The sequence below is a fragment of the Myodes glareolus genome, chromosome 8 (genome assembly GCF_982192425.1).
Source record: "Myodes glareolus chromosome 8, mMyoGla1.1, whole genome shotgun sequence".
Lineage (NCBI taxonomy): Eukaryota > Metazoa > Chordata > Mammalia > Rodentia > Cricetidae > Myodes > Myodes glareolus.
In genome coordinates this window covers 109,527,950-109,539,610 of record NC_142033.1, presented here as the reverse complement: position 1 = coordinate 109,539,610, position 11,661 = coordinate 109,527,950, and the positions used below count along the sequence as shown (strand labels likewise).

The 11,661-nt window shown below is 38.2% G+C and overlaps 1 protein-coding gene across 1 annotated transcript; it reads right to left on the bottom strand.

The window, feature by feature from the left end:
* Positions 1–374: 374 nt before the first annotated feature.
* LOC148121264 (uncharacterized) lies at positions 375–8,652 on the bottom strand. The gene is made up of 3 exons (XM_087909452.1): positions 8,545–8,652; positions 5,605–5,731; positions 375–4,792 (listed from the first exon to the last, which is right to left on the bottom strand). The coding sequence occupies exons 1-3, from the start codon at positions 8,557–8,559 to the stop codon at positions 3,453–3,455; spliced, it is 1,482 nt and encodes a 493-aa protein (XP_087765578.1). The 5' UTR covers positions 8,560–8,652; the 3' UTR covers positions 375–3,452.
* Positions 8,653–11,661: the final 3,009 nt, after the last annotated feature.

Below are 11,661 nucleotides of genomic sequence, written 5' to 3'. Positions count from 1 at the left end.
TCACCAATGATCACTGTTGGGAAGGGATAAATGGCATGAATTGGGATGTAAGTATCTGTAAATATTCAGGATATCTAATATGCAGTCCCTGTAAAAGCGTCTTCACAACACCAAGGGAGTCACATCCCACACCTTGAGAACCATTGATCAAATGCTTATTTTCAAGATTTATTTTTTAGTTACAGTTATGTGTGTCTGTGTCTGCATTAAAATGAATATAGTCAACTCCACAGTCCAAAGGAATATGATCCTTTTTAATTAGAGTTGTCTCAGCACTGTCTGAAGTACGTGCTGGCAAGAGCTCATCAGTTTATTTGCAAGAATGACATGTACACTGAAATGATCAAGTATGTCTCCAAAATTATTTCTATTTGTTTAAATAGTCCCAGAAACTTCAACAAAATGGTTGCCTAAAAAAGATGTTCACAATGACAACACTGGTTGACAGTCCAAAGCATAATTGAACACAACTCAGATATCAAAAGAGCATGGAAGCTCACTGGCAAAATAAATATTTACATAACATCTCTTCATCTAAGGTCAAGGAACTCCACACCAAAGGGATTGGGCAAAGATAATATAACTGTCAAAATATGAGGAATTTGACTGAAACATTGTCATCTAAAATGACATATTAATAGGAGAGAGAAAAATTTTCACATTTTCCTGTCACTAACACAAAGAATTATACCTACTGAATGCCAGAAGAAAATTACTGACATTTGGGGATGAACACTCTTAATGTTTCTCAAATAGAGCAGAGTAGTCAGATTAAAATCATGTACACAAAAATAAAGTCACAGTTATGTCAGCATTAAAAATTAACAATAAAAGAAAAATACCATCTACTTGAGTGTGTAAGGCATAGACTTATGTAACATTAGGTTGGGCACCATTCTGTAACATGAGGGCCTGCTTGTTGGGGTTTATGTCCTGCCCAGTTCCCCACAGCCAGCAAACCCCAAAGAAAATCACACAGAGATCTCCATAATTAAAAAATTGATTGGCCCATTTTATATTAACCCATTATTCTTATCTATGTTAGCCACATGGCTTGGTACCTTTCTCAGCGGGGCAGTTCACATCTTGCTTCTTTGGTGATTTGGGCAGAACTGCGGAGGGAGCTTCCTGCTTCTCAGAATACTCCTGTTCTCATCACCCTGCTTCTACTTCCTGTCTGGTTGACTCACCTATACTTCCTTCCTGGCCAATCAGCATTTATTTAAAACGTGATTGACAGAATACAGACAATTCTCCCACACCAGACTTAAGTAATGGTATCTGAGTAGGGACCAAAGGAAAAGATGAGTGGGATAGTGATATAATTTTATTTTAATTGAAACATATCAAAATAAGAAAAAATAACATTAAAAATACAGATCTTTTAGTAAGGGTTACTTCTGAAACCACAAAACAGAATTTACAATTTAAAATAAAGAAAATGAACAGTTGCTTTCAAGAAGCTCAAAGATGTTTCTACTGGAGGTTATCTATGCAAGTGTGTTGAGATGTTAACAACTCCCATATTGGCGATACAAAATAAAGTTTCCCCTAAAGGCTTCAGTGTCAGTCTAAAAAAATAATTCTTGCTCACTTAAAGTGTGAGGTATTCATTTATTGCTTGTTTCTTAATTGTACTGCACCAACTTTTATAATGCTACAGATCTGTCTGTCTTAGTATTTGTACGCGAGCCTTCTATTATTTCTGTCCTGTTTATGCTGATTTTATTTCTACAACTGAGTTGGGTGCTGACAAACTAATTTCTTTCCTATTTTTGGGTAGTTTCTAGATGTACATATACATACCATGTTGTCAAGTTGCATGGTAGAGCTTTTAAAATTTGACTTGTAGGCATTTCTTCCATAATCAATATTGTAAAGGAAGGTAAGAGATGAGGTTTTACTAACCATTAATAATGTGGTTTATTCCAGTATCAATTTCCAGATGAGTCTAAACTTTTCTCGCTAGGTGTGAACAACTGCTGCACATTTCTAGGGGTCTCCAGTGTGGAGCTTACAAGGTACCATGAACAAATTATCTTACAAATGATGGGCGGTTAAAAGCTTTCTCTCTAATACCAATTTTCTCATGTGTTTCAACTTTTGAAGAACTATTAGTGAGGTCAGCTCATGTTGCATGATCGACCTTTTCTGGGAAGATGCAACACACACTTTCATCTAATCTCCCCAAATGGGGACTAGCAACAGAATCAAAACTTAATGACACTGAATTCCATCTTAATGAATCTAGAAGGCCTATATGTGTTACTTTCAGGATTATGGCAAATGTGCTGCTTAAAAGAGGGAAACAGACTAGAAAGCAGTGGCCACCAGGAAGCTCCACCCATCATAAGATATAGCCTAAGAACTCTAGATACCCAGAACACACTGCATACAACCTGTACAGGCATATCTGCAGGTTGGAGTGCATCCATTCATTCCTGATGGTTTAGTTCTTCAAAGCCAGTTTTAAGTATCATTACTGGTCTCTGTTTCTTCAGAGGAGTAAATTCTGAATTCTGTCAGGTTCCTATATTCTGAAATGATTTAGAAATACTTCTTTCCTAATTAATAAGCTTCTATTCAGGATGTAATGATTCAGTGTAACATGAGGGACCAGCTTGTTGGGGTTTCTGTCCCACCTGGTACCCCATAGCCGGCATACCCCAAGGAAAATCACACACAGGACTCCATAAGATTATAAAGTGATTGGCCCATTAGGTCAGGCTTCTTATTAGTCCTTGTAACTTATATTAATTCATTATCATTATCTATGTTAGCCGCATGGCTCAGTACCTTTCTCAGCTGGGCAGCTTATATCTTTCCTCTCCGGTGGTCTGGGCAGAACTGTGGAGGGAGCTTCCTGCTTTCCAGAATACTCCCAGTCTCTTTGCTCCACCTCTACTTCCTGTCTGGCTTTCCCGCCTATACTGCCTGCCTGGCCAATCAGCGTTTTATTAAAATATGATTGACAGAATACTGACAATTCTCCCACACCATTTCAGCATCCAAGGAACTGGTGCACCAAAGCACATATTCAAAGGCATCTTGATTTTTCATTGTTATGTAAATTTGAGGTTGATAAAGTAAAATACCTTATTGAAAATTTCTTACCTGGTCACATTATCAGAATTTTTCCTTAGGATAAACTGCCAATAACATTTCTACACTTGAAGTCTTTCAGAAATTTCAGATGTCATAAAGTTTCTCTTGTATGGATTGGATGTGCAGTGATCTCTGAGAACAGACTTTTGGATTAAGCTATATGTCACATTATTTACTATGTAAACTTTTTTCTCCAGTATGATTTTTTTCAAGTATTCTTACAAGTGAAATGCAGATAGAGACTCAGCCAAATTCATTACATTAACATTTTTCTCTCCTTTATGTATTCTCTGATGTTTTATAAGATTTAAACACTCAGTAAAACCTATTTCACATTCTCTGCATTTCTAAGGTTTCTCTCTCGTGTGGATTTTCTGATGTCTTTTAAGATGAGAAGAACGTGTAAAAGCTTTCTCACATTCGCTACATTGATGAGGTTTCTTTCCTGCATGGATTCTCTGATGTTGTGTAAGATTTGAACACTGTGTGAAGGATTTCTCGCATTCATTACATTTGTAAGGTTTGTGTCCCGTGTGAATTCTCTGATGCACTCTAAAGTAAGAGGCACATTTGAAGGATTTGTCACATTCACTGCATTTGTAAGGTTGATGTTCTGTATGAGTTTTCTGATGATGTCTAAGATTAGAGATGCTCACAAAGGATTTGTCACATTCACTACATTTGTAAGGTCTCTCCCCCGTGTGAACTCTCTGATGGACTCTAAGAAAACAGGCATGTGTGAAGGATTTATCACAATCCCTGCATTTGAAACCTTTCTCTCCTCTGTGAATTAACCGATGTTGTCTACGATGTGAGACACATGTGAAGGATTTCTCACAAACACTACACTTGCAAACTTTCTGCCTTGTATGAGCGAGCTGATGTTTCCTAAGATTTGAAGCCTGTGTGAAGGATTTCTGGCACTCACTGCATTTGTAAGGTGTCTCTCCTGTATGGCTTCTCTGATGTACTTTAAAATGAGAAGCAAACATAAAGCATTTCTCACATTCACTGCACTTGTAAAGCTTCTCTCCTGTGTGGATTCTCTCATGCGCTTGGAGATGATAGGCACATTTAAAAGATTTCTCACATGTATTGCATTTGTAAGTTTTTTGTTTCATACATACTCTCTGATGTGCCCCAAGTTTGCTTTTCTGAATAAAACATTTTCCACATTCACTACATTTGTAAGGTCCCTCTCCACGGTGGGTTTTACAGTGGCTTTTATCCTGACACTCACCACATTCTGTACATTGATAGCACTTCTTTCCAGAATGTCCATCACGTCTGCTGAAACTCAAATATGACACGAAGCATTTTCCACAGTTTTTGCATTGGTGTGTTTTAGAGTCAGATGATTTACCACAGTCTGTAATTTTGTGTTGTTCCTCTCTAGTGTGACTTCTTTGACTAATGACGGAACACACTTTTAACCATTTCTTACAGTCTTTATACTTGAGAAGTTCTTCACCAGTATTCCCACGTTCGTCACTCTTTAGGACTGTAGAACAGGCAGAGGCTTCCCTCTGGTCACAACAGCCATACTGGTTGCAGTTCTTTGTAAGATCACTTGTGTTATAAGGTGTACACTGGACAATTTTATCAGCTGTTTTCCCAATCCCATTACATTTATGTGACTTCTCTTGGCTACTCAAGACTTTGACACGTTCACCACACTGATGTTTTTCTGGAAAATGAGCACAGACAAAGTTCATAGGGGTTGAGGATGTTGTTGACACACTGGAGAAGTGGTGTCTCCTTCCGTTCTCTAGGACAAGTAACCCTGGAATTCTTAGAAACAGAGCTCTCGGCATACGTATTTGCATTTTACCATGATTACACGAAAGCTCAGAAGAACCATTCTAACCCATCAAACTGTAAAGACTGTTGGTATTCTTCTCACTCCTATATAAAATGTAAACCTTATAGAAGTAGGGAAAAATAAGTAAAGAATGTGCTAGGTAACCCAGGCTGGTCAGAAACTCATGACATCCTCTTGCCTCAGCATCCATATTGCTAGGATTAAAGTCATGCTGTCCTGTGCTAACATGACTTATTGTACAGATGAAAACTCAAAAATAGATATAGAAAAAAATGAAATGAATAAGAACCACAGAATCCACAACAGAAATAATTTTCTCTGTTTTAAAATGTTTTCTAAAATTCAGAAATAAATGAAATTTAATCTGATATTAATATTAATACATTCCAATCACTACATATAATATAATGCACTTTCTTGCTTTGAATATCCAACTTTTTTTGAACTCTGAAGTTTTCATTGACTAATAGAAGACTCAAGAAATGACTCACTATATGGAATCAGTTGCTCTTTCAGAGAACAAAGAATATAACAAAGGAAAAACACTGAAAGTTACATTTACTGCCATAAATTCCTCCATCTCTGGTAGTCTCCATACTGTTCAGAGAATTTGCATACATACAAAGAATTTAAATAGTAAGGATGAGTAAGATATTCCACAAGAAGAGACTTCTTACCTACAAAAACCAGATTGCTATAATTCTCCATCATCACATCAATGCAAAAGGCCCTCCAGGAGGACTCCAGACATTCCCATTCCTCCTGAGAAAAGTCCACAGCCACATCTCTGAATGTCAACAGACCCTGTAAGGGAAATTACCCATTGACCATGTGCTGCTAGAGAAAATGCTTTCATAAGAAAACAACTTCAGTAATTATAGATATTTTGTGATATAAATGACCCATGCCAATTATTTCCATAGGTGGTAAAAATGGTCCAGCAGATAAGATTTGCTTTCCTAGAGATAAACAATTCACATTCCAGTATATACATGACATAACAGAACTGATACTGAGTGAAGTTTCATTTGATTGGGATGATTTGGAAGAAAATGGCCCCCATAAGGAATTACACTATTATGATAGCTGACTTTGATACTGTGTGTGTGGCCTTTTATGATGATGTGTGTCACTGTGGGTGTGGACTTTGGGGTCTCCTATGCTCCAGCTATGCTCTGAATAACTGGGGTCACTTTCTGCTGCTCGTGGATCAAGAATTCTAAGCTGCTTTTCCCGTTTCCAGCATCATGATGACGCGCATGCCATGTGGGCCACTTTCCTGCCATGATGTTAATGTAAGAAACTCTGAGACTATATAAGCTAGCCTCAGTTAAATGTTTTCCTTTCTAAAAGTTGCTGTGTTTCTGGTGTTTCTTCACAGCAACTAAAACTCTAAGACAGGATACAATTCTCTTCTTATCTCAGCATGCAGGAGGCATACACTCCATTCAGTAACATAGACACACAAAGTCTCTACTTATATAGTTTCAATGATGTGCATGAACAGATTTTCAATCCGTTTTTACCCCTTAAGTTTCTATAATGACTACAAAAATGACCAGTTTGTTCAATGTATTGTTCCCCTTCATTCACCCTACTCTTCGATTGGTAGCCAATACATTTTTCACACAAACACACACACACACACAGCCAGAGGCATAAGCAGCTACAAAGGAACTTTTCAAACTAGGCAGACCTACAGGTAGAAGAGTGTTCCCAGTTGACAGCACACATAGTTACAGTATCATGCAGTATGATGTTCTTAATATTTACTTCTTATAGGGTCTGAGTTCTCACAAGCAGCTCACCAGCCAAACTGGATCAATCCATTCTACATTTTGTACTGCTCTATTTCCTCTATGGGCATACCAGGTTTCCCCATCATTTATTCTGTTTTCTATGTCTATAAAAATGGAATGGTATAATAGTCTCACAAACCTTAATCTTTTAAAGATTAATGACATAACATTGAGGTCTAGATCCAGGGATATACCTTTATGAAGTAGACGTTGATATCAAACAGGACCACAGCGTCTCATAGCAGAGAGACAAGCTACAAGAAGTACATCTCTTCTTCCAAACACTGCAACTGTTCTCCTTGCTCAAATGTGAACACTGGATAAATCTTCTCTGCAAATAGAGCTCACCCATGACTATTCTAACATACTTAGTTGTGATGCTGAGTTGCATGTTCAATGACCCACCCTTTGTAGAATGAAGAGTTTGAATGTGGGAGGGAGAAGTATTGATGGACTAAAATCAGAGTTTAGGGGTTTTAATGGTAACTCTCCTTAAACAGCACATAGAACCAAATATTCTAATGTCCCTTTATGAGAATCGTGAGATAAATACAGAAATCAGCACAACATGAGGTCAGCGTTATCTGAATTTCTCTAACAGTCAACATAGACAGCTAAAAACAATCCTGAAGAATCAAGATGTGGTTTCATTATTTAATAGTTATGAAAATGTATATACACAATGACCTATGTGACAATGCATTAAAATGTAGTAAAATCTATGGTCAAACCGAATATATTAAGCTTTGAGTGAGTAATACAAACTCTTCATTGATTTTCAATATATTATTGCTCATGAAATTTGCTTAATTAACCATTTGAATCATGTAATCCCACCTTCTTTTTTTTGCTTAGTATCTGAACTTAAGAATTTACAAGGATTTTAGGCTACATAGGTAGTATCATTTATGACTCTCTCGTTTAAGAAATTAGATGGTACAGGCTGCATAAGTTATACAACTTTCACAAATCTTCACCATAAATATAAACCTGGGGGCTGGTGAGATGGCTTAGTGGTAAAACACACAATCTTCTCATGCAGAGAAACCCAGATTGATTCAGGCCAGGTGACAAATGTGCCTGATTCCAATGCTGAAGGTTTGATGCCAACCCAATAGTGAGTGGGGAGGCAGTGACTACACAAGGATGTCCTGTTGGGAAAAAAGGAACAAAATACAAAGAGAATACAAGTCTCTTGAAAATTTACTATGGAGCATTTAAATAAAAATATTAGTAGTAACTCCACTGAGACAAAAAAGATTTTATGAGTCAAAAAAGAACAACAATAACAAAAAACACATAGGCGCATCATCATTGTGGGATATTAAATGACATTATATGAACATATTCCATTACACAAACTCTGAATGGTGCTGACATAATATTTAGGACTCAAGAGAGTGAGTCTATTCTAATTCTAATTTTTCATATATTTGTTAGTAATACCAGCAAAACGTTAAACAAATTTGTGTGATCACTTCCAAAAGACTATTTCTGGAAGCCAATCCATCCCTGAATTAAAAACCATATAAGACATGAAACCTTCCCTCTTCAATAATATACAAAGACAGAAGTGTATCTCCTGTAGGATCTGGGCATCAATCTATTTCTTGGACCAGCTTATACAATAAACTTTTTTTTAGAATTGCAGGTTTCAAGTCAATAAAAAATATATCTGGAGAATGAAGTAAGAAAAAGAAAGAAAGGGATACATTAGATGTTATTACCTGAGGCAGAGAATTAAAGGCACACAATATTTCAATATAAAAACAGTTTTCCAAGTAATATGGATAGGCCACTGACCTGAGACACATTTACCTGAGATACAGCCATTCTCTCTGATAACTCTTCTCTCTGTTTCTGTTGTAGTATGAAAGACCAGAATTCTTGTTGATAACTTGCATCAAGGTATCAAAACATCAACCTAGAATTAATATAAATGTTATGAAGAATGTCAAATCACATAAAAAAGAAAAGGAACTAGGCCATTTCACACAAGAAACAGTTGAAAAGGGGGAGCTGGAGAACTATGTCCAAACATACCAAACCACAAACCATTATTTCCAAACAGAGGGAAGACAAAGATTGCTAATAATGTAACCAAACACAGTCTTTAAAAGAAACCTAATAATAATATACATATCAAATAGAGCCCAGTGGTGATGAAAACTTCAGAGGACATACAGATGTCATAAGACATTTCAGCTACAACTGTGGTAAACTACTGAAGGATGTAAGAAGAAATGGAACACAGTCTAAAAGAGTAAAGGACTCTTGTGCCACAGCTGGTCCATCCGTGCAGAAAAGAGGCAGAAACCATCAGAAAGAACAACGTGAGTCAAGTGCTTGCACACTCAGGTCTTATTTCACCAGAGCTGTAGGAGTGGCATACAGCAAATGTGGGAGGACCAAACGACATTAACTCCTTTGTAATGAACATGTGATCACAGAAAGCACCTACAACTGTCACTCAAAGTTTGTCAGAGCTGAGATGTGCTTTAAGTGATACTGAAAACAACAAAACACATAAAATCTCTATTAAATTTCCTATATATCAATAAAGACAATTTCAAAAATAATTTTGAAAATTAGCTCATTTGTATTGCTTCAAGAAGGTCTAGGAATCCACCTAAGAAAATTTCTAAGAAATCATTTGCGACTAAAAGAAAACAATAAAAATAATAGCAAACAAGTTGCATGCACTCTGAAAGAATAGGATCTGCTTTGTTTATGACTAACAGCAATGGACAGAATCCACGCAATCCTTATCAATTAAAACTGAATTCTTCCTAATAGTAAATATGGAAAGAGGGAAAACCCAAAGTTCAAAATTAATCCTGAGAAGGTGCGTTACTGGTTGTATCACAGGACCTGACCTCAAATCATACTACAGAGCCTCAGAGGCAGACAGATCTTACTCCTGTGCATGAAAAAATATGTAGAAAGTTGAACAGAACATAGATAGAACACAGCAATTAAAATCAAACTGCAGAGGCCCATTTTAGAAAAATGTGTCAAAGAAAACCCATGAAAGGAGAGACCGTTGAACAGTCTGTGTTGGAAAAATAGTTGAATATGTGAAGAAGAAAAACATGACTAAATGCCTATTGATTCAAAAGTAAGCAGACACTGTGTCCTAGTTAAATTTTCTACTGTGGTGATGAAACACCATTACCAAAAAGAAAGTTGGGGAGGAAAGGGATGATTTTGCCTACCCTACGCATTGCTGTTTCTCACTGAAGGCAGTCAGGACAGGAACTCTAACAGGGAAGAAACTAGAGGCCAGAGCTGATGCAGAGGCTATGGAGGCTGTGACTGGCTGGCTTGCTTCCCATGGATTGCTCAGTCTACCATCTTATAGAACCCAGGACCATCAGCTGAGCACCACGGACCATGGGCTGGACACTGGCCCCATTGATCATTAGTTGAGAAAATGCATTACAACTGGATCTCATGGAGACATGTCCTCAGCGGAGGCTCTGTACTCTTTAATTACCCTAGCTTGGGTCAAACTGACATAAAAGGGCAGCTAGTACAACAGATCCCTTTCCAACTTGGCACAAATACATCACTCTTAAGCCACAACCTTTACTTTATTATTCATCCCTAAGATCTCACAATAAAAACATAAATAACGTTAAAGTTATGCAGTCTTTACAAACTCAAACATTAAAATTTCAGTCTCTTTTAAGTAGCCAAACTCCTTTAAAATCCTAAGTCTTTTAAACTGAAATCCCTCTTGAGCCTGGACTCCAGTAAAATACCTCCTTACATCAAGAGGGGAAAATCAGGGCATAGTTACAATCAAGTCAAAGCAAAACCAAATTCCAACATCACCCTGCTGCTGCTGCTGTTCTTGGTGGTCATCCCACGGTACTGGCATCCTTATAATGCTGTGGTCTCTGCTGCAGCTGGGCTGCACTTTCACCAATAGCCTTTCACAGTCTCTCTTCATGGTGCCAAGCTTCTATTTTGCATGACTCCTTCAATCCTGGTTGCTGAGACACCACTGACTGCCTCTTCACCAGCGACCCCTCCTGGCCTATCACAGTGGCAAGCCTCATCTACTCCCACGGCCACTTTGGAATACAGCTTTACTATGTTCTGAGGAAACACTTCCTAGAATATTTCACTTCACTGATGCTGCTCTTAATTACCTCGACTTTCTTAACATCAGCTGACCAGCATCAAGCATAACAGCAGCATAAGTGTTCCTTCAGTAGTTCCGGTATCTTGTTAACCATAGCTGACTCTCCAGACCCAGCTAACCAAAAACACAGAATCTCAATTGAAAATAACAAATGACCCAAATAGAGTCTTTAAGCTTTAACTGAAGCTGCATAAACCAGACCTCCATTATCTGCACTGCTGACAACACTGAAATCTTCCAGCCTCCCATAGAATATCCCACCAAACTCCTTATACTCAATGGCGCTTCTAATCTGGACTTCCAAAGTCCTTCCACAGTTCTCCCCAAAATCTAAACAGGTTTGTCACAGCAATACCCCACTTTGCTAGAACAAATTTGTCTTACAGTGTCTATCGCTGCAGGACAACATCATGACCTTAAAGCAAGTTGCACGGAAACATAGGAACCAGAGTGGGACTGAACTGCTACCTAAGACAGAGAGAGAACAAGCTCCACCAGGAGCAGAAGCCAGGAACAAACCCAGTCCTGGGACCGGGCAGAGCAGGATTGAGCCAGCAACCCGATCCAGAGTCAATGATCTCCACCAAAACAGGTACAGGGGAGTGAGTAAGCCAGAGCCAGAGACTGCTGAGGGTCCAGACATGAATCTGGGACCTTCAAGGGAGTAGACCTAAACCAGCACCCCAGTGGGTCTGGGTGAGAGTCTAGGTAGGACCTCCCAGGAACTAGGCCAGAGCCAGGACCTCTGTCAGCCTGGGCGTGAGTAAAAGATATGCCGATGAAGA